At 41.1% G+C, this 26841-nt stretch overlaps 1 protein-coding gene across 3 annotated transcripts; it reads right to left on the bottom strand.

The window, feature by feature from the left end:
- Positions 1 to 2992: 2992 nt before the first annotated feature.
- rfx7b (regulatory factor X7b) lies at positions 2993 to 18635 on the bottom strand. 3 transcript variants are annotated; one of them, XM_005450850.4, is made up of 10 exons: positions 18188 to 18635; positions 15752 to 15785; positions 13785 to 13870; positions 13350 to 13436; positions 13137 to 13259; positions 12929 to 13045; positions 10911 to 10995; positions 10611 to 10818; positions 9329 to 9624; positions 2993 to 9236 (listed from the first exon to the last, which is right to left on the bottom strand). In XM_005450850.4, exons 1-10 carry the CDS (start codon positions 18313 to 18315, stop codon positions 5847 to 5849), a joined length of 4554 nt encoding a protein of 1517 aa, XP_005450907.1. In that variant the 5' UTR covers positions 18316 to 18635; the 3' UTR covers positions 2993 to 5846. The 3 variants fall into 3 exon arrangements, with proteins under 3 accessions (XP_005450907.1, XP_005450908.1, XP_019217246.1); XM_005450851.4 differs by having other exon boundaries at positions 13350 to 13388; XM_019361701.2 differs by lacking the exon at positions 13350 to 13436.
- Positions 18636 to 26841: the final 8206 nt, after the last annotated feature.

Here is a 26841-nt window from a genome sequence, read left to right as displayed (position 1 = left end):
CTCTACTGGGGTACCGGGGAGGGGGGCCCCACCCCGCCCTCTAACGCATGCGCACATAATAGACGAGCGTAAAAGTGAAGTCAGATGACCACGCGCTCCTTGGAAAATCTCACAAGATGACAATCTTTAATTATTATTATTTTTAACTAAATACTTTTGTTTATAACACCTACACGGTGGTCTAGCCCCGAGGTTTCAAACATACAGACAGCTCGTCCCACTGGCTGGCTTTGCAAAGTGTGAAAAATCATTAAAAAGAAAAATAACACCTTGCTAGCCCACAGACCACAATTTGTTTGGCACTGCAAATCTGATGTAGCTGATTATCACAGCTCTTTAAGGCCCTCACCTGAACAACAGCATATCTCACAGACAGGACTTCATGCAGCCTGCAGCTTACACCCCTGATTGAATGTGACATTGAGTTTCACCCTTCGTGAGTATGTAAATTCCTATTAATGTATTAATAATATGGGTCATATGTAAAAGTAAAAACTGCTTTGTTATGACATAATGTTGTCCTTTCTTTCTTTTGTTCTAATCTAACTCTGTGTTTAATTACATATTTTTAGCTCAGTGAAACTTTCTGAATATTTAAGGCTTACTTTTTAACTTTTCGTGGGACTTCATGTGGACTCCAGCTGTTGTCCTTCTCCATTATGTCATTTGCCATTTTTGCTTACTCTGCATGTGACACAGCCTATTCCATGCCTATTAGTTTGTTCATGGATTTTTAAATACCATAAAGCCCTATAGAAAACTGAATTCAATTCCTTTTAGGCTGTTAACATTTCAGGATCAAGCACTGATCAGAAGCATTGACTAGATTACCTACACACTGATCAGAAATCAACAACCAGTTTCCAATGTTTCAATAGATCAAATGTTCTGGACAACAAAATAAGATGAACTTTTGAATTATCAGTTACCAGCAGCTAATAAGGTCGCATTGAACAGCATCTGCTCCTACAGCAGAGCCTAGTAATTATGATGAGATATTGATGGCTGCTAGTCAGCTGCTTAATGAATTCAGATATTGATCCAGCGACTGTGCCTTTTGACAATGGCCCTCCTGTCTCCAGGCTCTCATTCAGTGGCAATACAATGGACTCCAGCTGTGAGCTCAGCCACGCTGTATCAGCAAAACCTCCCTCCACTTGCACAGGTAAATAAAGTCATCACGCTGGTAAATGTGCTCCCTCACAAAACATATCACACTCTCTTTCTCAGCTACATCTATGAATGGTTGTTTACTGATTTCAGAGGATTGCTACTTAAAAACATGCATCGCCAAACTCCAATATCCAATCAAATGAGGAGACATGAGTGTAATTATGTATTGATTAGAACTAACTATTGATTTAATCATTTAAAGCCTTCTAGTCATAACTCAAGGCTCAAAATCATTTGTCAGGCAAATAGCATGTGCTAAAGTGTTTACTCAGTACTAATGCGAAAAATACGTTTTGGTCACCTTCTCAAAACCCTCAGTGATAATAGTAATTGTCACTGTGCACACTTTTGCCCCCCAGTATGTTTAACAGTAGATTCTTTATTACCATGTTCTAGCCTATCAAAAACAAACACTGCATTTTTTTCCCTTGTGAAATCTGTTGACTCATGTTGCTAAATGTTGGCTGAAGTAACCACTGGCCCCGTATGGCTAAAGGTCAGGGTGTTTGGCCATGATCAATAGGGTTAAGGTCATTAACATATGATGAATATCATGAGGCCCTGGGAAAGCAGAGCAGAGGACCAAAGAGCTGGACTCTGGTTGGCTGTAGCTTGTTTCCAGGAGAGGCCAACCCCCCTACAGACCTTAGAGGTCAGTTGAAGAGCTGCTGACCTCTAACCTTGGGTCGAGAAGGTGATGGAGAGGTTTGAAGTTTGCATAAAACAGACTGATAAAGTATTAAATATGTGCGGTGTTTAATCAAAGACAAATAAACATCAGTGTTAGTATATTTGGAAAAATCTTTACTGTACAAGCTTTATTTCTTAGTCTCCTTTCCAAAGATATGTCAAAAATAGCAGGAATCACAAATTGTTTAACTAGTAAAGCAACCAATTCCTTTATTTTTGCTTGGTTCTGGCATGCTGTGGAGCTTTTTTTAAACTTTAAAAAACAATTACAAAAATAAGGCCAAGATGGTTTAAACATGTGGAGGAAACAAATAGTGGCTACACTGGCCAAAGAATGCTAGGGTAGGTGTGACAGAGCCTATAGCGACCCTTAGATTAATAATAATTTAATTATTTGATGCCCGTGGGGAAGCAGTGGTCAAGAAGAGCCATCTACACCTGTACTTTTTGAGGATGTTGCAGTTTTTCCCTGTATATAGACAACTGCTGACCGTTTGTTGTTGAATTGGTTTTAACATTTCTCATTATTATGTGGTTTGGAAATATTAGAACCAAGGACAGTATAAATGTGAACAAAGCTTTGAGGATAGTCAGCTACCTGCTGCGAAAGGCCCCACCGGTTGTGGAGAGCCAGACCCAAGCCCTGCACAGAGAATTTAAACTGCTTCCTTCATGCTGTAGATACAGAACATCACGAGTTAGGTGTATTAGGACAAAAAGTCCTTTGTTCATGTAGCAACAATGATACAAATTAAAACTGAGATGCAAATGTAACATTTAACTTCTCGTTTGAAAAAATAGTAAAGACTTCAGTTTCAAAAAATTGGAATTTTTTGCCAGTTATTTTGTGTGATATCTGTACCTTACCTTACACCAGTGGGGCTTTTTCCCCAAGATATTTTAGTTTATTTTTACTGGAGGATTATTTATTATTATTTACATTTAGTGAATTTTGGATGTGGATTTATGTTTTGTGGTTGTGTATCGTTTTTGTTGTTCCTTGTGGATGATTTCTTGAGAGAATGCCTGTAAACCAAGTTTCCCAGTAGGAACAATAAAATGACTGAACGTGAACTAAAGCGAAAGAAGAAGAAGAATGACTACTTAAAACACGTGCGCACAAAAAACCTTCTTTAAAAAAGTTTATTGGCTTTTAAAACCACTTTAAAAATCTCACCAGTGAGTACTTTCCATTGAAAAAAGAAACAACGCGATTGCAATATTAACAAGCTACTGTACATTAAGCGAAACACCAGACAACACCACAGAGGAGGGTTTTCTTTTTTTTTTCTACTGGTAGAAATGGACAAGATAGTCTGACAGAGTTGGGTCTGGGTCAGTCAAAGGTAAAGAATCACTGCTTGATGGAGCTTCGGAACTCATAAAGAGGTGCATTTCCTTCATTCAAATTCAAATATCAGTGCCATATTGTTAAAGAAAAAAAATTAAGAGAAAATGTTAAAGTAAAATACTCTTCACAAAACGCATTTTGCAAAAACAAAATACAAACAAACAAACAAAAAAGAATATGTAAAATTGTCAGAAAACAGTCAACATAACATATAGAAGAACATTAACTTAGTAAACAGCACACAACGAAAATAATGTAACTCATGAAACTAGCACTGCCAGTCTGGTTAACAGAACCTGCCCAAATCACAGAAGACAGTGGTTACCAAGAATACAACGTACAACAGAAGTAATCACACATGCGTGCGTACAATCATTTATCAACATAATGAGCATGTAGGTTTTAAAAGGTTATTTAACTTTTTTTTTCCCCTCAATGCTTTATATTCTCATGTAAGAGAATGAGTAAGAAATGTGTATCTCACTGAGATTAATGCACATTTTGCTACAAGACAATTAGTCATTTTCTGACAATTCACTGAAACTTCCTTACTCGTTTTGTTGTAAAAAACTGTTTTTTTTTTTCATTTTTTCTCTTTTTTTTTTTGCGGGCATCCATCATTACATTTGTCCATAAAGATGTGGCAAAGCCATGTGTCATAAAAATTTAGTGCAATAACGTGAACCTCCAAAGTTTGTTGAAACGTGAGTAATCGCTTTTTTTCTTTTTTTTTTTCCAGTGTCTGCTGAAAGACTTTGAGCACAATGTCTGTCACAGAGATGTTTGCAACCAGCTAACAGTATCACAACTTTTTTTTTCTCAATATACCATGCTATTGATCCTGCTCAAAGCACACATCACTTCTGCAACTGTAGAGACCTTTGAATAGAACAAAAAAATAAAACTAATGGAAAAAAAACATAATCAGCAAGCGAGACCAGACAGCATTACTTTTACGACACACTGAGCCAGAAATGTAACACACAACATACAGTATCTTGCTGACTATAAATCTGCTTTTTTTTCCTCTTTTAAATGGCACATACTTAGCTAGAATAATGGCCATAATATAGTGTCTTGATACATCAAATCTCTATGTATCTATCCTATTTACAGATGGAGCTTAAACATGACTTATACAACATTGACAATAGCCAAAAAACTCAAGCAAGCATCCTACTGTATCACTTAGCCTACCTGGCTAGCAGTGATGGTTTCAACATGCTTTCAGGTCCATGGTTACCTATAAAACATAGGACAGTGACCATTTCACAAATATACATACTGTACATAAGATTTATCTAACTTAATCCTTTTCTGCGAATGCAATAGATCTCTTTTATATCTCTGAGGCTGCCCGCTCCCCGTTGTTGTTAATGTTTACTAGGAGTGTTTCTACGTGTAATAATCTCTTATGATTTTCAAACAGAGCATCTTTGGTATGGACATAAGGCTGGATCTCCACAAACATAATAATGCAATTTCCTCTTGATCTCAAGATGACATCAGAACACACTTCAGCCTCCATCCTCCCTTGTAAATGAGCCTTCTCCATACCATTGATATTCTTATCCAAGCTGGGCGTATAGCATGCCAAAAAACCCCCATTAAAATAAAAACAACCTCATGACTGTGAGTGCGCCTGCCATGGTATCGTGAAATGACGGCATATCAAATTCCTCTAAATTCTTTAACGATAAGGGCACACACAGTGTAGTCGTTAGCCTATACAATACATATCTATATTGAAACACTGCGGAACAAAAACAATAAGAAGTAGTATTGAAAATATCAGAGTAACAGCTGCCTTGATATGATGAAGCTCTGGATGGTTCTGAAGATATCTTAACATTATACTATGTACAGTCTCTCTAAAGATGGCGTAAGGCCTTGGACTTTGGAAATAAGGCAGCCAGTTGTTGATTCCTTTCAATGTATCGTCCACAAAGTGGCCTGAATCCCCATCTTCTCACTACAGATTCATCTACTCCCTTTATAAGATAATAAACAGTACAAGAAGTATAGGCTTAAGAAAATTTCACTCTCGGACAATGCTCAGATGTGAATCAGTTTTTCCACTGATTTGGTATATGATAAAGATCATGTCATAAATTCAGCACCCGGCAGCTTAAGAGGCTACCCTTTTAAATATTCAGATATGGCAGGCAAATGTACTACAACTAACATGTGCATATACTACAATATCGTCTCCATTTGGTTGAATTTGAACTGCGAAAGCATATGTTGTTTTGTTTTTTTTGGTGAAGTCTCTTGTGCCAAATTTCCTACCCATCTCTCTTTCCTTAATTGTTCAGCAAATACAAATATTGCATTATTGAAGATTACCCTTCTCCTGACGTTCTTAAGTAAGTGCACGCGGCCACCGAGAGAACTCAGATGAGGGAGGAAAGTGGTTCGACACTGAAACTCTGGGTGACAAATGCCAAAAAAGGGGAAGGGATCAATTAAACATCGCGTGTAGGAGAGATTTTCTGGTACGCCTGGCACTTTGAACAGAACAAATGGCAAAGTCCAGACAAATCCCAACAAACTAGAGTTTAAAAACAGATTTACTACATATGCACAAAACCAAACAACAGAGAACAGAAGTCTTACAGAATAAAAGATAACATTAACCCAGCATCTCTACTGTAGTAGGCTGGTCTTTGCTTTCTAGCCAGTCAAAACCAGAGTTCACAGTATCACTGCATATCTGCTGAAAAAGCGGGTCGTTCTTCAGTTCTTCCAGTGTTGAGTCTTCATATTGTTCCTGCTGTTGATTGGGATCAAACAGCAAGTTGGTGTCCAACGTGTTAAGGTCAGTGATGCTACTGGACAGATCTGAGGTCAGTCTGATATCGTTTGAGAAGTCAGACGCCACGGCGTTGAGCTCCGAAGCTACCTGACCTACCAACTGGGAACTGGGGTTGAGGCCATCGTCCCCCAGCAAGTCCTTGACAGTGTTGTTGAAATCCAGCTGTTGCTGTTCGTCCTCCACCTCCTGCTGCTGTGTGCTCTGGAGGAGCAGCTGTGGCTGCGTTTGCACTGGATTCTCCTGCAGCTGCTGCTGTTGCTGGTCTTGTTCACCAGAGCCCACTTGTGCTTGGCTGTCCCCAGCAGAGAAACCTCCCTGTTCTCCACTTCCGGTGGTGAGGTAGCCGTGCTGCTGGAGCTCAAAGGCAGCAGGACTGGAGCTGACAGGCAGCTGAGTCTGATGAGCAGTCCCTGCAGCAAAGCCAGGGGTGGTCTCCAGGATCTGTGTGAGGTTCATACGGGCCGTGTAGTTAGAGGGGAGGTTGTTTATGCCTAGACCGCGGACAGACTCATCCCCGTCCGCTTCCATCTTGCTGAGGAGAACATTCGTGATTTTGGCCGTGTTGCTCTGACCCTGCACGGGCAGCATCTCACTCTGCATCATGATGTTCAGAGGTACAGATTGGCTACGCTGGACCATGCTGTGGACAGAGGTGACAGTCTGGCTGTTCGACAGGATGCTGAGAACCTCGGAGGTGATGGGGGAGTTAAAAGGTGAAACCACAGCGCGCGTTGTCGTGGTGGTACTTGTTGTGGTGGTCGCGGGGCCAGTGTTGCCACTGAAGTTTCTCTGGCGCACTGCTGGGCTAACACTGCGGCAACGGAAAGTACTAGATGTAGACGAGGATGAAGCCTTGCTATCTAATGGTGCCGGCACAGCAAAACTCTCTTGTTTTGTAGGAGTTGTTACCATTTGCTGCTGTTGTTGCTGTTGCGGCTGTTGTTGCTGCTGCTGCTGCTGCTGTGGCTGCTGCTGAACTGGAGAGATCGGGGTCAAACGGCCAAAGTGAGCAGCATCCTGTCTTGACTGAGACTGAAATGACTGGCCAGGAATTGCAAATGCATGTGGCTTACGAAACTGATCGTCCACCAGGTCTTGGTAGCTGGGCAGGATGCCGATGCTATGGTTTGACAAAGGACCTGAAGAGTTGCTGTTGTAGCGGTTGTTGATCCACTCCAGCTTGGCCTTGTCAGGGTGGGTTGCCATGGGCCTTTGCATGGGCTTGACAGGGCTGCTGGAGACAATACTGGCATCGTGGTAACCTGTAATGCTCGAGTTAATGGGAGTAAAAGCAAAAGGGTTCCTGCACTCCACGGGGCTCGGGGGGACGCTGCTGCTGCAGTTGGACAGTGGTGTACTGATAGGGGTGTGACGACCCATGGCTCCATCCACAGGGGTTATGGGAGCCATACGGGAGCACGGGCTCTCCCTCGTCAGGCTGTGAGCGAGCGTCATTTCAGATGTAGGGGTGGGTGTCGGGGTTGGTGTCGGCGTGGGGGTTTGGACTGGAGTTGTACTGCTGTGGGCAGACGGGTAGAAGGTAGTAGAGGCCTGGTGAGTGCTGAGGATAGAGCCTTGACTGTTGGCTGACTGACTTTGCAGGGACACATCCACACAATTACCGAACAGACCCTTCAGCTTCATCTGCTCCTCCATTTGGACTAGCTCCTCCACAATGCTGTCTTGGGTCATGTCATCATCATTGAATGGGAAATAGTCCATGTTGGTCTGAGAACCTGCAAAATCAACCATTTCCTGCGTGAGGGTGAGCTGGCCCGAGGCTTCAGAGGGTTGGGCTATAATGGAAAGTTGGTCAGCAGGGGCTTGTTTGTGTTCTGCTGGTATCTGCTGGGCAAACGCCTGCTTGCGAAGCTCATCAAGGTGCCCCTCCTCCCATATTGTGCTCTTTAACTCACTCATCACAGAGGCTTCGTGTGGTCCTGAGTTGGCTTGTATGGCACAAGGATCCCCAGTGATCTGCTGCAGCAGCGCCTGATCGGTCGTGTTATTTCCCGCAGCCCCAGTGCTGGTATCGGGGCTGACAGAAGGGTCTTCGTGTTTCACCACCAGGTCTTGGTGTTTGACAACAGTCTGGGTGCTCTCAGTGTGTGTGATGGGTGAGTCAGAGAGTGCAAGGATCTGTGTGGGCCCTATAGAAGTGTGTTTCACTTTGCAGGGGGCACTCTCTGGTCTAGCAGGGGTTCCTGGTCTGGGGATCCTCTTCACTGCAGCGCTGACTCCGGGTTTGGGATTGTCAACTAGAGCCAGCGGCTGCTGGGATATAAACACCCTCTTCACTGGAATTGCATGGGATTCCCCGCCTGTGCGCTTCCTGGGGCTCTTGGCGTCTGCGCAGGGATCCTTTGATGTTGGGGTAACAGCAGAGGAGCCACTAGATGATGTGTTGACACTGGAGTTCTGATTATCAACAGTCAAGTACAAAGTACTGTCATGGCAGTTACTGTTATTGCTGTCCTGAGTCCCAGCTGCAGCTACAGAAGTAGGAGGAGATGTGGGGTCATTTTTTATCCTCGCCCCTTTGTCTGGTCCTGGAGAACATTTAACAAGGAAACTTGGCTCACTAGCAGCCCTGAACTTTGCCACTCTCTCCTCTTTGGCTCCTACAGCAGTTTTCTCTGTGCCAGAGGCAGAGTTATTGTCATTTCCGGCTTCAGACACCACTTTGGCGTCAGCAGAGGGGGTGGGAGTAGAGGCAGGAGCACTAGGTCTGACTGCAGGAGACTGGGGCGCAGCAGAACTCCCACTTTGTAACTGCTGGGATTCCTCCAAAGCAGCGGTGGTGCTCACGCCAGCTGAGGCGGGTCGCACAGAAGTGCTGCTGCTGTTACTACTACTGCTGCTGCTGCTGCTGCTGGGAGCGAGAGCGATGGCTGTCATCTTCACCACGTTCACTGAGCTGACGTGGGGAGTGGGCATCACAGTTTTTATTGGGCTGTTGGTGATGAGCAAGGTGGGGGGTGAACGCAGCGTGATGGCACTGGTGGCAGAGGGCTTAGGCAGGATTTGGGCGTACCGTGTACTGTGTCGCGCCAGCCGGTCACCTACAGGACTAGCTGAGATATTCTGAGGAGTTTTGGGGGACTGTTTGAGAGACTGAGTGACCACTTGGAAGTTCACAGGCAACACTTTTCCTTCGGCTGTCCCTACGGGACTGGGTGAGGTCATCAACTGCCTGCTTCTCTGTACCTGGGAAAACAATGAGAACATAACAGCACATTTTAGGCAAAATGATCCACAACTTGTCAGATAATAATTAAATAGAAAACTTAGTCACGTACCGTCACTGGGCTGGGGACAGCTGCTACTACGATGCCTATGGTAGGCTGAGGGGAGAGCAGAGCAGGGCTGCCACAGGGGATCGTGGGGCCTGGGGTACTGGCCTCTGTTCTCTTGACCTGGGAGTCAGTGGGCAGGGGTGAGTGGAGCTTCTGCTCTTGCTGCTTCTTCTGGATCTTGCGTTGCAGTTGCTGCTTTGCATCAACAGAAGGCGAGGGCAGGGTCTTCACCTGGGGCTGGAATGAGTTGGACTCCGCTGTCGGCACAAACGCAGAAGCTGGAGTTGGTGTCTTCATTCCTATCAAGACATGAAAAATACTATGTTAATGAAGTATGCAGTGTCAACGGGAGGAAAAGAGCGGTAGATCGTTGGTGGTGTTCTTGTCTTGTCAAACATCTCTGCTGAGCCATGAGCTGTTTGCAGTTCTGGATAGTTAAAATTCCACAAACATATACTATGTGTAGCCTAACAAACATTTTACAGCACACAGACATCATGGGGACGGTTAATTTAGATAATGCTTAAAAAATAACTACCTAAATAGGGCCTTGAGAGGTGTCAAGAAGGCTACTGATTGGTGTGAATTACTTCAAGACGAAGCGCTTTGCATAAACATCAGCTAACATCAGTAAATACACTCTCTTGTGCAGATATGCCAATACTGGTTAACAAGACTGATTCTGGCCAATGCTGGCTAAAACTGATTGTTGGACAATAATTTGGTGCACTCCTAGTGTATGTGCAATCACTGTTTTAAGTGACAGGTTAGTTTTAGAAAATTTGCATTATGCACGCTGTAGCTTCACTTTAAACATGAAGTCAGTTTTTCATTTTAGTACTTCTGCTTTGTCGCTTGCAGTTCAAGCATCAGCGTGGGAGAAGCCGTACATTTATTTGCAATTTGTGATTGACGGTCATTTCTGAAACAGGACTTTTGATTTGCATTTGCAAAAAATTAGGACCGCACTTAGAAAACACTCTTAAATCAGTGAGATGGAAATATGTAAAGAAAGAATAACAAACAGCAAATAAAATTCTTTGACAGACGTTGGCTTATGCCTTCCAAGCTTGTATATCTCAAGTGAAAAAACACAACGTTTAAGATGTACTACACTCCCTAATGAACTTCAAACTTACATGCACACGAGACAACAATGAAACAAACATGCCAATAGTAAGTAAGTAAGTAAAGTTTATTTATTAAGTGCTTTTCATAGACAGGCCGTCACATAGTGCTGTACACAAAGATTAAAATAAACAATAGATCAATAGGACACCTTTACCTGTGGGTGTTCCGGTCATAACAGTGAGTGCAGCCATGGACTTAGTACCAATGTAGTGGCTATTAAGCAGGAAACGAGCCAGGTCCTCCACGTTGTCAAACTGACGGCTCAGGACCTTTTGAGCCCACTCACACACTAATCCACAAGCTGCAGACCTCATTTCATCTTCAGCACTCGGAGACTGGCCTGTTGGCTCCATCAGTTCACACTAGTGAGACAGAGCAGAGCAGCAGGCAGGTGAGCGTTGAACAAATTTTTCAAGTCTAACTATATGGATCGGTTTTTTGCAGGCAATCTTACCCCATCACCAGACTTCTGAAGATCCAGGTTGGGTAGGGATGGCATGTGAACAAAAGCTTTCTTCCTTAACCCGCTATAACAGTATGTGCGAAGGAGTTAAGGTTTCTAAAGCATGAAGAGTGTGCAAACCTAAATGGTTATAACATGGCGATATTTGTAAGTTTTTTGAAATTCTGCCCTAAAAATATGGTAAATGGCCTGTATTTATATAGCGCTTTACTAGTCCCTAAGGACCCCAAAGCGCTTTACATATCCAGACATCCACCCATTCACACACACATTCACACATTCAAAATATGACACCATCTAAGGCCAGACATCAGCCTTTCATGAGCCAAGGATTCCCTGCTACTATCTTTCTACTTCTGTAGCCAGACTCTCTTGGAATTTGGAAAAAATAGTTCTCCAGGCTTTATGAAGGCATTTCAAAGCTTTTCTCTGGATATTTGCTGGTTTTTTTTTTTTTTACCATTTTCAGGGGGATGTTGTTTAATTTCTTAAGCCACTTTACACTAAACTATGAATCATTCAAGCACTAAAAAGGCACTTAGTTCAAGGGATGAGCAAGTGTTAACACAGTTTAACAGGCAAAAAATATTTTTACACTAACAAGCTGATTCCCAAAGAGACAACAGCTGAAACATTGGCTTCTCAGCGTGGTGTGCAGTGTGTCTTTAAAAATATCTGAGGGCACTGGACTCTTTTTGAGTTCGCAAACTTGTATCTTTTCCCTTGGTTTGGTTTCTTTTCACACAGCAAAAACTCCAAGCAAACTCCAAGTGAACCAAAATGCATCACCACAAACCACATGAGAACATTTAGTCTGCTTACTGCTCAGACGCGTCTGGGGTGTGAGCAACACAAGCAAATACAAGAAGAAGGTGATGTGTTCTGGCCTAGTAGAGATAACATGGAGAATTTACATTCACTTTACAGCTAGCTGCTAGCCCATACTGACTACTTATGCACTCTGCACATCTAGGTTACCATGCTGCATCCCAGAATTCAAGAGAAGATGTTCAGCTCAAACTTGCTGCATGCATCTGCTAGTTGGCTTGGATCACGTTCACACCATAAATGAACCGCTCGCTTGGAACTGGACCGAGACCCCCGACCATGTTCACACCTGCACAAGCAAACCACACCAAGATTGAAAACTATTTTGGCTAAACTAAAAACTGGCTAAACACTGCAGGTGTGAAAGCACACTAAGAGAGCTCAGGTATTTTGAATATCTGAACACACCAAAATATTGACTTTGAAGCTTTTTAGAATTGTACAAACTCTGTGTTGCCTTGGCTACTGTATTGACATTTATGTTTGCATGTTGCAGTAAATCCCTGCACCTATTTCTCATTTTCCTAGCAAAATATAAAGAAAGGTGCCTCAAGGCTGTTTAACTTTTTTCTTTCTTTCTTTCTTTTTTTAAATTTTTTTAATAAAAAAAAGAAGCAGCTTTGAAGCTTCCTCTTTTGGGGCAGCATGAGAACATGAAAAAAGACTCAAACTGGGCGTGACAAACACCCAGTTTGAGTCTTTCTTGGCATGTAAAGCCAAGAACTTTACTTTTTTCCCTTGAAGTTTTTTTCCCCCTGAAGCTTTGTAATCCCCTTATGTTGTCTGGCCATAGGGTCTGAGCTCAGGTAAGCCTGTCCATAAAAAAGGGACTGTAGCAAATAAATGGCAAACTAAGTTACATGCACTCTGGAACTTAAATTCACACAAGCCAAGTAATGCTAACTAATGGCGCAACTCCTCTCTTGACTCTATCCTCTGTGGAATTTTGAGGTTTTAATGTATTTATAAAAAGCTTATTTTAAGCCCAGCTAGTGCTATCATGTTGAGATGAATTGCCTAAGATCTCTGCAAGCAAACATTAATGATCTGCCTGCTCAGCATCCATACAAGCCCAGCTGCACACATGCAATCACCTAAAAGAATCAATCATGTTGGAAAAAAAAAAAGAAGAAAGAAAAAAGAAAGAAATACAACCAGGGTAAGACTTTGTTTAAGGATATTTGGATTTGCCTCTCATTCCCAGACGACGTGCCTTCATGTTAGGAAAGACATTCTTCATGATCTTTCCAAAGTCTGCTGCACTCAGTGGATTGTAGCCGAGATTGTCACAATAGCTCCTTGTAGGAGAAGAGAGCCCACATGAGATTATGACAAAACTATAACTGTCTGAGAGCAGATCGCACGTCTTCTGCAAGGTTACCCACTTACTTGTATTCATCATACACCTCTTGCTTTGGGAGGGAAGTCTCTGGGTGCTCTTCTAGGTGATTGCGTATCCAGTTGAATGCATACATCTGTTGAGTACGGCTTGACGACATGGAACTCTGATCACTGAAAGCGGTGCATAAGAAAAAGGCATTTGGTGAGGCAGTATCCTTGACTGCGGTGCATCATTTCTTGTTAATACAGAAACTTTAATACCATAATCCAGGAGTGGAGGACCCCCTCTCATTCTCAGTCCAAATGGGCAGAATTTGGGGGTTGGGGTGATGAATAGATATGGGGAAACAAATGAAACACAGACAGCTAGGTATAGCAAAAGTCTACAGATTTCAGTGGTTCAATCATACAGCTGAAATGTTGTTTTAAGAAGAAAAAGAAAAAGAAAAAAACCCTCAACAGTGACTTAAATTCAAATTCGATGCCCCTCTAGCGTCTATCAGCCTAACCTGTGTCTGTGTAGCAGCCAGTGGATTTTTGACAAGCAATGAGACAGTGCCGATAATGTAATGAGAGCCACAACAAAGCATGTATTTGCGTGTGCGTCTTTGTGTGCGTGTGTGTGTGTGAGAGAGAGGGAAAACAAGCCAGAGAGCAAAGTGGAAAACTTGGTTTAAGTGCTCGCCTGTGACATACCTTTTATCATTGCCACTGCTGGGACCAGAAGGCAACTTAAGGTAGAGGTAGAGCTTTTCGATGTCTGTAAACTTCTCAACATCTTGCTGTAAAAATAAAAACATCACAGAGAGAAGAAAAAAATGAACATGTCTGAAGACTTTAACACACGTGCTGACAAAGGCTGTGGTCAGGCTGATGGTTTAAAACCTGGTTCATAATTCAGCACCAACTCACACAAACACTGGCTCTGGTATTACAATTGCATGCAAGAATTTTATTATTGATCCCAACTTAAGTGCTTTTCATCTGGTTTCTAAGAATGGATTCATCTCACCTCTTCCTTTTGTATTTGCCTCTTTGTTGCTAGGGGAACCAATACTTAAATGAACGAGGTGAGAGCTGTCAGCCAATAAGCACTGAACGAAGATGCTATTTACTACACGTCACTGCTGCAAGCCCTGAGTAAATTACCTGCACAGGTCCCGACCTGATGGCCTTGTGGCTGGAACCTAACCCTTCCCTTTTTTACACTTCGTGAACTTCTTTTTGGTTTTTAAGTCTGATCTGATGAGCAAAATCACATCACGCCTATGCATTTCTTAAAACACTTGCATCAAAAACAACTGCAAATGCAGATTATACTGGCGGAAATTTCTCTCAGTGCTTTTCTCTCTAAAGTTATTATTCTGATGCACGCTGTACACAAGGTTTTTACTGCACAGAGGAACTTTTGGCAACCGGCAAAGAGAATTCAGCCAGAGCCAAAGAAAAAACTACAACAAAACAACACTGGAATAAAACCTTGCTTCTACTAAGTGTTATTAATCTGAGCTTCATTTACTCAAGCATAAAATTTGCTAATAAAAGAGGTCAGAAAAAAATAAAAGGCAAAACAGACTGAGCGCCACTAATCTTTGAGGACTGATTGTGCACAGCCCTCCCAAAAAAGCTCGCTCTGCACGAAAAAACGCTTCAATGTGTCACCTGAGCAATAAATTCTTCTATATAGTTTAAGGCATCTAGTTTTACCATTTTTGCATGACAACAGTGGATCATAGTGGCACACATTTGTCACTGAAAAAAACTAAATGAAACATATACATTTTATCTGATTCTAAAATGACATAATATTTTATATATATATATATCTTATTACTATCTTATTAATCACAGAATATCCAATTTGGTACCTCTGACATAGAAATTCTGTGCACATTATGATATGCCGATAGAAAGCCTATCAAACAAAGTTATTAATACAAATGTGAAACACATCTCAGTGCCTGGTGAAAAGCAGCTCTTTTAGATGTTTATTTACTGTTTTATGTGGAAGCATCAGAGGAGTCAAAGAATGGATTTTTTTTTTAAAAATTGGGACAAAAATGGAATAAAGTCCAATAAACAGCAAAAACAAAAACATCTGCCTAACACCAGACAGACGTGTTGAAATTAAAATCCTTGCTCTGTCTGCTTTATTGATGACAAAAAATAGACAAAAGCTTTATCACGTCGCTTTGATGTCACTGACACGGCTTTGCAGCTGCATACGGCGGCGAGACAGAGGCAGACGCAGCGTCTACAGTTTGAGAATAATCTAAAACTGTGCATGAATAACCAGCTGAAACCGAAATACAAAAATCTTCATATATTTATATAAACATTGGAAACACTTTTATCATTTGCTTTGCACAGTGCAAAAAAAGGCATTCGTGAACATTTACATGTAATGTGTTATATGTGTTACTAAAAAAAAGAAAAAACACAATATAGCATTAAGATTTCTGCATGTAAATATTAGTTAATCAAATTTAGGCTTTGTGGGTTTGGCTTTGTCTACTCTGCTTCATCAAGCATGAAACATATTTAATCATTTATATGATTTAATGAAACATTAATTGCACAACTGTTCTCCGAACGCAACAACATTAACACATGAGTCTGATAATGAGGGGATTGCAGATTAAACAGTATTTACTGATACTCACCAATATGCTGTCCACTTTTGATTGTACAGATTTGCTACAATGAGAAAGAGAGAAAAAATTCAAGAAAGTGAATAAATAAGAAATAAAAATGTCATGGATGCATGCAAGATTTTGTCAACATTTCAGCAAATAACTTTAAAAAAAAAAACATCTCCCTTCCGGTTTACATTATTTTTGTACACCATTAAATATGACATATTTTATCATTCGCTGATATACTTTGAGGGCGTCTTTGATAAGGTGAGAACATGTTTTAGGAGATTTATGAACATATTAACTCTGTATAAAAATGACATGTTTGAGTCCTCTCTCTGGCAGATCCTCTCTAGGTCGCTCTCTCAAGATGAACTAAGGCAGCGGTGCCACAGACCAGTACCGGGCCGCGAGAGTTGAGGCTCAGGTGTGAAATTTATGGTTTTCAGGGTTTTTAGCATTATTCTTTTATCGTTTTTATCGTTAACCTGGTTTCCCTTGGTCTTTTCCCGTGTGTTATGAATAAATCTTCTTTTTTTGGTACCAGTACTGGTTTTATTTTGTTGTATTTATTCCCGTGGAGCAAAAAAGGTTGGGGACCGCTGAACTAAGGGACTGAGTTCCAGGTTTTGGTGGGGTTGTCTATGAACACCTGCACTAAAGCCTCTGTGTCTTCTGTATGCTTCGGGTCACTATCATGCTGAAATATCATCTGTGTAAGCTTTTTGCATCATGTCTCCATGCTGCAGAAAGCTGGCATCCAATATATCAGCACCAGTGCCTTACTGTACGGCTGATGTTAGCCAGACTGTGAGTAGCAACTAGTGCCTGTATCTCTTGGTCACTCTCCCGACCAAAGCTCTTCTTAGACTGTCACAGAATTTTTTTTTTAAGTGACCAAATCTAGGAAAAATTCTTGTTCATTTCCAACTTGGCTGGAACCCAGTAGCTTTTTATGCCTCATGGCCAGATTTAAACATCTATGGAGATCGCAGTGAGGGGTTTTTGAATCACACCCAACCAATGTGAATCTGCCACAGGTGTCCTCATTTACTCGCCACTCTCAGCAAAACGCTCGGTGACATTTTATCATCATTTTAGGGTTATCACGAGCAGATGCCGAGTTACACAACTGTGGGTTTTTTTGCAATTTTAAAAAACTGCAGCATATTTTGAGTCTGGTGTTACTACACAGTAACGCTTCCATGCCATGCCGAACTCGTAATAACAGGAAAAATTCCAATGTGATTAACATTGCTGAAGCCTATGTAGCGTGTGCAACAACGTGTAAAATTAGGCCTTCACTAATCACATTTTATACAGCACGTGCTCGTCCATACCATGAAGCAGACCGGCCGACGCAAATAACACGGTGGCCGGTTTCAGTTAAAAGAGACACATCACTAGAAATATCACAAGGCTAATCAAAGCAGGTGTATCAAAGGAAGATGAGCTGAATATTTATGTAAATGAAAGGTTTCACCTTTTCATATGAAACCCCAGAAAACTAAACACACCGGAAAGCACGTTTGCAGCTGGTCACTGCTGGATAATGTGTGTGTAATGACTACTTCAACTTAATCCTTTTTGAAATTAAAGCCTCGGTGTAGTATGGCATATCATCTGAGCAGCCACAATAATAGCAGCAAACATGCATTTGGTTGATTTTAATCACAGTGCTTTTGAATTTGCGTCGTGCTTCTTTTTGCTTGTGGTCTTCATGAGTGATCTTTACTTTATCACTCACGCGCTTCTGCCTCTTATCTACGCACAGATGCTGTTTACATCTCTGGCGTCCTTTTTTTTTCTTCTTTTTTTAAAAAATGTTTTCTGCTGGAAATGAGCCCGTGTGGCCATTGATCCCTTTTTTTTTCTTGTATTTAAACCCACAAAAAACATAAACTTAATTTGCTGTAAAGTAATGATGAGGTGAGGGAGGGAGGAGGGACAGAAACTGGTGAGTAATTTCCAAAGCCACAGTGCACAAAATAACGTACTGGTTTTTCAGAAGGAGCATTTCTATTTATAAACACGCGCTATTCCCCCATATGATGCAGCCCTCTCATTAGGAACATTAAATCAGAGCGAGGCTGGACGTGTGGAGCTGCCTGCTTTGACACCTGTCATCCCGAGCATCAGCACCGCCGGTGGAGTCGGTGTCATCTATTATAACATGGCCTCCTATGGCTCGATGCTAATGATCATAGCTACCCCTGCTGTAGGTAACCCGACGTTACCGTGTCGTTAGCGCACAAACAGGAACCAGACGGAGCGGTGCGGCTCGCTGCCGTCGTGTTTCTCTGAAATATTTACGCCTAGCACGGCAGCAGCCGTGTTGTTTTTCAGGCAGCTTTTTGTGCAGCACACTGCCTCCCTGCCACTCCACAGTCAGATACGCTAATTACAAGGCTACGGCTAGCGAAAAGGACAGTGTGGCCGCTTGTGGATCGCTTCCATCCTTACCAAATTGAATTCTTTATTTTGAACTGTAACGCGTTAGCCTCGGGCCCCTGGAGTCCTGGCACCAGCGCTGGAAGAGAGCCTAATCCCGAGGCAGGCTTCTGACCAGGTTGTTGTTGATCATCAGCCATCACGATGGAGGGGTGGTGGGGGAGCTTTAACAAGTAGGCCTCATCCCCGGCTGTGCACTGCACCGGACCCACCGCTGCTGTAGCGGCTCAGTCAGCTAGGACAGCCCGCTGAATCCACCACAGAGCATGGCTACAAACACTGTGATCTGACCCTCGCGAAGCACAAAACAAAACCCCCCAAAAAACACCCGGGAATACAAAAGGCATATCGCAAGGGTATCTCCGCTGCCGCAAATTGCACGCCTGCAGCAGCCAGCAGCAGCTACAGACGGAGCTGCCTGCGTCAAGACGCACGCGAGCTGCAGCGCCAGACCGGAAGTAGAGAGGGTTTTTTTAGGGTGAAAATAAAATCCCGATGCTTGGCATGTCGAAAGGGTCAACCTAACTATGTAAAGTTCACTTTACTTGGATCTGCATCAAAATGGTATAGTTTCTGTCTTGAAGCTTATAGCACGTGTTCAATTTAAATATCGATAATATCGATACCAGCGCTGGTTTTTATCCTCCAGGTTCATACATAGCCCACTGAATTGTGTTAAATTAAAGTTTTTTTTAAAATGAAACTTTTTGTGTTGACTGTCATGTCAACTTTATTTACAGCCTGCAGCACATTTAAACAACTGCCAAACACTTTACCCTTATGCTAATTCAGCCCTTATATGAACAGTATTACAATGAAACAACATTAAAACTATACTTTGGGGTAGTTCATGCTACTCTTTTTTATTTCTGCAATTATTTCTCCTTTTTTAAATAATCATCTCCATTTTTTATAATCAAAATATGGATTAGAGATACCAGAATTTCAACTGGCAAGTGGCACTTAACTTATACATGGAAATTTACTTTCCTTTTCTAATCTGCATCTTTGGTGTGACAGAGGAGGATGCTAAGGATAGTGTGAGATGGAGGCAGATGAGTTGCTGTGGTGATCCCTAACGGGAGCCGTTGAATGAAGAAGAAGAAGAAGAAATATTTTAATGAATGATAGCTGGGCACAGCTGTTATCTAAATCTCTGTGATGTGTTTTTATTATTATAATTATTATACTTCATTATCTTCCACTGCAGACCAAAGAATTGAACAGGCAGCTGAAAAATGTTCCTGTTGTTATTAAGAAAGACAATAATTATAATTTTTAAAAAAAAGAAGAAAAAAGACTTCTTGCCTTTAATTTTCTTCGGCCTTACGTATAAACTAAGCAATGAAGCAAATATAGGGTCTGCTCAATTCTATCTGCCTGATAAACTTATAAACTTAGTTTCAAGTAACAGTGCACACCGTAATTGATTTAAACACGCCACACCATTATCCCAACATCCTTCTTTGAATTTTGAAAAAATCCAGGAGGCTTTTATTTGAAAAGTCCTTACCAGGACTTCAGGGTCTCATTGCGCCTCACTTGACGCGCTGTAGTTCCCATGTCGACCTGCAGGGGGCTGCTGCAGGAAGCTGGTTGATCAGATAGTGACAATGACGGGTAAACAGCCAGGATGATATCACTTTGCCATGTAAACCAAGCATTTATAAGCAAATATATTGATCTCAGTATCTACCGACACACTTGAATAAAACGGTGATCGAAAGAGACGATCGACGAGGAAACGCTGATACACCAAAGAGGTGTCACAGACAGGTCGCTCCAAGATTGTCTTTGCTCATTGAGCAGCTTGCTATTTTTTTCCTACTTCGGCTGAAATCTGAGACACAGTCGGCAGGAAAAAAAATAGCCCGAGAGCATGACACTAATCGAGACTATCGGCACCAGATCTAAATATAACGTTTACTTATGCCACATCTGCCATAAATGAGATATTTTCCACGTGGCAGATTAATTCACTGGTAATAACCTGTTTTAACCAACGCGTGAACAGCAGAGGTTTATAGAGCTCCTATAAGGGGAAAAATGCATGTGAAAATTCAAAAGAATGAAGTAACCAGAGCAAGAAAAACAAGACCTAAATAAATGCTTATTCATGACTTATTTTATGCTGCCATCTGTTGATAGAAACTGGTAATGTTACTCCACTGCTCCACTAACACCGCAAGAAAGCAACAGACACACATGAGGAGTGGAGGCATGTGTGAGCAAGTATACAGTGACTGGGGTGACCTCATGGCTCTGAAGACAAGAATAACAGGAAGAAGAGGAAATAGTACCAATGGTGCTGCTCGCTTTCTGCTACTTCTGCAGGACTTCATGCTGCTCTGCCCCAGCTGTGTTTGTCCACATGTTTGTTTAATGTTTAATGTTTGCCTTTGCAGTGACTAAGCCTTTATTTTTTCTCAGTGTACATGACCTTATGAGTCAGAGGCCCAGGTCAGACATCGAGGTGTGGAGATATTAAAGATACTGACAATCCGGTGCATGGCCTCTTTAGTTGAATGTTATCGAGTTTAGTGTGCCTGCAGTGAATAGCAAGAGAACTGGCGTAGAAATTAAACTCAGGTTCAGCTAGAGGGGTTATTCTCATTTTAGCTTTTGTTGCAAAATGGGACGAAATAGCTTCCTGGTAATATTCTAAAGTCATTTTCTAAAAGAGACTGGGGATACAATTTGGGGAGTTAAATTTAAAACATGTATCTATACATGCTAAAAGGTCTAAAGTCTAAAAAGCGCTACTAAAACATGTTTTTTGCAAGGTACGGGAGGAGATGGGGCTTTGACCAGGTGTTCTCACTGACTATTTAGTCTATATGTATGTCTACATGTGTATCTGTAAATATGCATATCTGGGCCTGTTACTGGGATTATGAAACCAAATACATGTAACAAATTATAATAAACGATTTATGACATAATAGAGCATGAACAAGAAGAAAAAGTGATAATTATTTGTTAATAAATAGTGGAAAAAATAAGCTTATGCTTCTTCCTGCTCCTTGTTTGGAACATGTTAAACTATTTATTATAATTATTATTTTTTCTTGTGTTTTGTTTGTGTTTTTTATTGTGGTTGCATTATTTTAATGCGTTCAAAATAAAGCCACACATTACATTACATTACAATAAAAAATGGATTGTACTGTATCACAGGAAATAGTGCGTACTGATACACAATACATGCCGCTCTTATCTTAGGAAGGAAGTTGATGTCAAAGCCTGAGTTGAGACGCCTCTGATGTTGTCTTTTAATTTTTCTTGTAAATGTACAGTAGCTGCATTATATTTGATGATCATTAATTGGTGTGTATAAAATGCACCATCACAGATATTCCTAGTAATTATAAAAAACATGCATGCAGTAGGAAAAGTTTCTAAATGCTTTTTCCAGCATGGAATTTCTCCGTGACTTTTTCCTCAGATTAATTCAGTTCGGTTTGGATATAAAAATATGGGTTTTTACTCCCTAATCTACTATTTCATATTTATTTGTCGCTATATAAACTATTGTTCTATTATAAGTGATAGAAAAAAGTATGCAAATACACATTTATTTGTTGGGTGCTTTTATTGTGTTGATTTCATTTAGGAGTTTTACAAAGACCATATTTGGTCAGTGTGCACTTAAACCTCTGTTACCCTTCAGAAATTGTTGCTTTCTTTTTATCACTGGAGAAAAAATGTGTGTAGGTGTTTCTATAACCCTGTCAAGAAGAATCCAGGCCAGTTCCTCAATTTAAAAAAAGTGTTTGTGTTGTAGGGAGGTAGTTTTGAACATGCAGACATCTACTGTATGTATGTTATTGATGTTTTATTTGGTATTAAAATTCATCTTTTTTAAATCAAAGGTATTTCATGTAATTCACTTTAGTTTTAGGATTATTACATCGTGCCATTAATGCGTTTGGGCTCGCGGAGCACCTACAGCAGGTTATATAATACTGTTTTGGTAAATGGCTGTTTCAGTTGTTGTTCATGGAAAGTCCTGCCACCTATTTTGCATCTGAGATTTAGATTACTGTCTATTATTAGATATCATAAGGTCATATTTGTTGAGATTTACATGGCCTTGTAATTACAGTGTTACCCGCTGATTAATGAGAAATTATGGAAACATCTTGAGCGGCCAAATGTTACTGTAATAGGGCCAGGTTTGGACAGCGGGCTGCTATTGGCTCACTACTGCTGCAGTGGTTTAGAGAGCTCATGAGGCAATATTATGTAGAATAAGTGTTCTCATAGAAAGCACACAAGTGGCACAAATGTTGAAGGTTGTGTGTGTGTGTGAAATGTAAAGAATTTTGTTTGTCATAAGGATAAAACTCGATCCACTGCTGATTTAGTACAAACCAAACTTTTTTAAAAGAAGTCAATATTCCCATGTGTTACTGAAAATAAGATGTTTATAACTTGGTTGTACCCTAAAACCTACAAGAGTATGAACAAAATGTATTACTGGCCTAGATATTCTGGCAGATTTACCCCATCTTTCCATTGCTATTACACACATCCATCAAATGTTGTCATCTCCAACTTGTTAACAACACCGGGGGTGTAGAACGGTGGCTCTTTATCTGAATTTCAAGAAAACGTTTCCTTGTTAGTCAATGTTTTCTCACTCTATTTTTGACCTTTGGTTGCTGGCTACTCTGGACTGATTTATTTTACTGTCAATCTCCTGTCACTTCTGATTTGGGATGGAAGCCCTCATCTCTGCAGTCTTTGCCCTTGCTCATTCCTCCAAATGTTAGGTTTGGCGCAATGATCTCCTCAAAGTGGCATTTTGGTGGCCATTTCACACCACACTAAAAACTGACACATATCTAACCCTTTTCTTTTTAGGACATAAATTGGACTTCAAATATAAAGCCAGAATATTAAAATGAAGGGTAACACAACAGAAGCCCAAGATTTTTCTGATAATTTTAAGAGAAATGAACCAATGCTGGTATCCCACACAGTAGCTTATCAATGTTTTGTTTGTTGTACAGATTTGATTTAATGACATGCTTCCTGTTGATCTAGTGGGTGACATATAAGACTGGCGGTGACCCACAGCCACTTCTCCTCATAGGTGCAGATGAATGTGGGACAGCGAGGTCATTGTGGCGGAGAGGACAGTCAGTCTGGATCTCACGTGCAGCCACGGCCTGTCCAATCCTCTTACAACCCCCACTTCTTTCAGCATTCAGGCCAAGATCAGCTTGCTGTGTGCAGGTCTTATCCTGAGGATACAGAAGATCCTCGGTGCAAAGTCACGTCAGCACGTATCAAACGCCACGGTCAGACATTTACCTCATGATAGCTTTTGAGATGCATTCACTCACATACTTTTTCAGAGCGTTATCTACACATATCTGTTCTATGGCTTTTAAATTTCATCGCTTCTCCAGATATAACCCCATTATAATGACATCAACAGATAAATTTGCCAAATCAAACCATTTTATTATCTATTTGTATGCTATTGTCAGCAAAACAGTTGTATTAGAAAAAATAACTTATTTCTAATTAAAGAAATCCAAAGCTCATTAAAGAATTTCTTTAAGAGGTTCAAAAGAAGAAACACAACTAGTCAGTGAAAAAAACAGATGATTGCTGCTGTTTAAAAAAAATCATATGATAAAAAACTATTTTTCCAGTCAAATACAAAAAAAGGACAATTATTTAATTGATGAAAATGCTAAAAATCATCAGTGGCGCTGTTATTTCTGTGTTCTGTAAAAAGAAGAAAAAGCACAAAATCTGTGCCTGCCACAAGGAAGCACTTTCAGTCATTTAACCTGTTATCAGACCCTCCGCTAAAACAACAAGGATCTGACCACAATGTGTTAGTACTTTTGCTCACTTTTTCCGTTGGCTTATCAGTTCTGTAACAGGGTGAAATATGGGAGTCCCTGCTTTGACGTCACTTACACAACCTTTCCCAGGCCAGGCTGTTATTACAGATTTTATTCAGTGTTTTTTCCCTTCGCTTTCTTGGCGTCCTGTGGAAGAGCGGATGGGAAATTCTGATGTCATCAACCTTGGGCACAGCGGGACAGAGGAGCATGCAGACCCTCAGGGTGCCACTATTGGTGCCCATGTGTTTGTGCCCCGTAGATGGTGAAATAGATGGTGTGGTGCTGCCCGCCTGTGCTGCACCTGCGTCCCAGCATGCTGATTGATCAGTTTGGTCATGTGGAATGTCACCATCTGCTCCCTAGTCCCACTCACCCCTTCTTGTGTGAATGCCAATCACTGGCAGGAAGATAGTTATTTAAGCCATGTCAAATCAAGCGCATGGCGAAGAGCAATATGCCAACAACACTTGAAATGTGCGTTGCAGGCATAGTAAGCACAACAGCACATCTTACATAAAAAGACCAACCATAAGAGCTGCAGAAGAGGTGTTTACTTCTGGTTCCCTTTTCAGTTTCGAATGATCTTCTCACATCTATGCAAAATTCAAATTTGATTACTGAGTTTAGCAATCACGCTGTGCAAGTGTTTCTATGTGTTTGCATGTGTAATTCCTCATTTAATTTTGATCACGACTCCTTATTTGTTTTTCCTCCACCCCCTTCGGTTTCTCTTTTTTTCTTCTTTTGTTAGCTTCTTAATGGCCAACAACATATCAGGGGGCCATCAGGAGTGACATTCCTCTTTGTGGAGCGTCATAACCAATGACATTTCAACCGTGGCAAAATAAAGATATGCAAATCAGAGCTCATTAACATTTGCATTACCTGTTTGAATAATCGCACTTCTGACAAGGCAGCAATTAGCTAAGATTGATGCAAAGTTCAGGGTCAGGGGACTGTATATATTTGCTCTTGGATCATTTGCCCAAGATATGTGTGAGTGTTGGTGTGTCAGATAGGAGAGCTGATCTCTGTCAGAGGAAAAGGTCAGCCAGTGGCCACTGGTGTACCTGAATTAAAATAATAATAATAAAAAAACAGCAACACACAAATATATATATGTGTGTATATATATATATAATCTGGATGTATTCTATACATTTAGAATATTTACTCTTTACGAACAGCATCTTTTTAATAAAGCACAGTCCTAAAGGTCAAGAAATTGTTGTTTTGATGAAGCTGAAGTGACTGACCTCCTAACCCAGTTAAGCAGTCAGGATTAGACTTTACCTTAAGGAAGCTGAGTGCACTGCACAGCTCACCTTCAGAACATAACATGTTTTCCTACTCTCAGCTCTATAGTTTGCAGTTTACTCAGTAGAAAATTGTCATTAAAAAAATGCATATTTATAAATTGTAATTAAATGATCCCATGATGGGCAGCCACAGCAGACACCAGGTTAAAATTTTAAATATAAACACATTTCAAGATTCTAGGTCGCTGTCATTTTGGCCACTTTGCTCCCACTGCCCTGCGGTGTTACTGTAAACACTGGAGACAAGACTTCAAGATAAAGGCTTTGCTGCTGTCTCGCTTGGAATTATTTTATTGGATTGTAGTGAGGGCTCTTTGGGCCAAAATGCTGTGCCAGGACAGTGTGCCACACTGTGCATCATGCCAACCACAGTGTACATAAGATGTCACAAAACATAGATTTGCTTGTACTGTTGAGAACTCATTCCCTTTATTAATCTTTCCCCCCCAGATATGAATTGGTGACTCCCAGATGTTGTGCCTTGAGGTGAGTCTAGGTGTGCACATTACTGCTGAAACTGCATAAAAATCAATTAATTAGACTTAAAAGCACTTTAACGTCAGTGGGTCTGCCTGACAGCAAAGAGCACAGAAAACTACAACAAACTACGTCATAGGTGTCCCGTCAAAAGTGCCTTCACCTGATAATATGCAATTAAAGAACATCTCAGATCAAATATAGGCCATTTCCCCCACAGGTGTGGCTTGACATTTTTTTGGCTTTACCTTTAGCATGCTTTAAGAACCACCGGTGTAAATATCAGTTGTAGGACATCAGACAGCGGCTTTGGCCTCAAACAGGATGTCTGACTGTTTAATGTTACACGTTAGCGCATCACCCAGACAGACCACAGTATTAATAACCTTTAACCCAGCCACTGGAGGAGCTTGTCACGCTACACGTGCCTACAAATTAAGACTAGTTTCTATTTATAAATGTGGGTCAGACAAGGGTGTGGTAGGCTGTCCTCTGTTTACTGGAAACCTCTACCTGTCTAACGGGAGATTATCTCGGTGCCGTCATCAGTGCTCTCTGGTCCTGAGGAGGGGATTGCTTCCATGAGTATTTTTCATGCAGGACACAATAACAATAACAATAACAAAAAACAAAAAGTCAAGCTTAACCACCGTGTTGTAGTTTTTCTTCTTCTTTTCTTTACCTTGCTCAGGTGTTTTCTCGGGTTTAGCTGGGATTTCCCTGATTGTAATTTTTTACTTAAAAAAAATTCTGTTAATGTCCAGTCTCCATAACAATCAAAACTGTAGACAGTAAAATAAAAAAAAGAGCAGAAAAAGAAAACTATCTCATAGCCATGTTTATTTCACAACCATTTTATTTTTAACACTAAAAAACAAAACAACAGGTTGCTCATAATATAGATGTCCACTCGGTAACAGCATCAACTCCCGGCCACCCCTCTCTGCTGCCTGAAATGGTCCTGCCCTCATTTGCATAAGTTGTCTGCGGGTTGCTGCATGAC

Source organism: Oreochromis niloticus, linkage group LG7, assembly GCF_001858045.2.
Source record: "Oreochromis niloticus isolate F11D_XX linkage group LG7, O_niloticus_UMD_NMBU, whole genome shotgun sequence".
NCBI lineage: Eukaryota > Metazoa > Chordata > Actinopteri > Cichliformes > Cichlidae > Oreochromis > Oreochromis niloticus.
The sequence above is the reverse complement of the archived record's forward strand: the minus strand, read 5'-3'. Positions and strand labels throughout refer to the sequence as shown.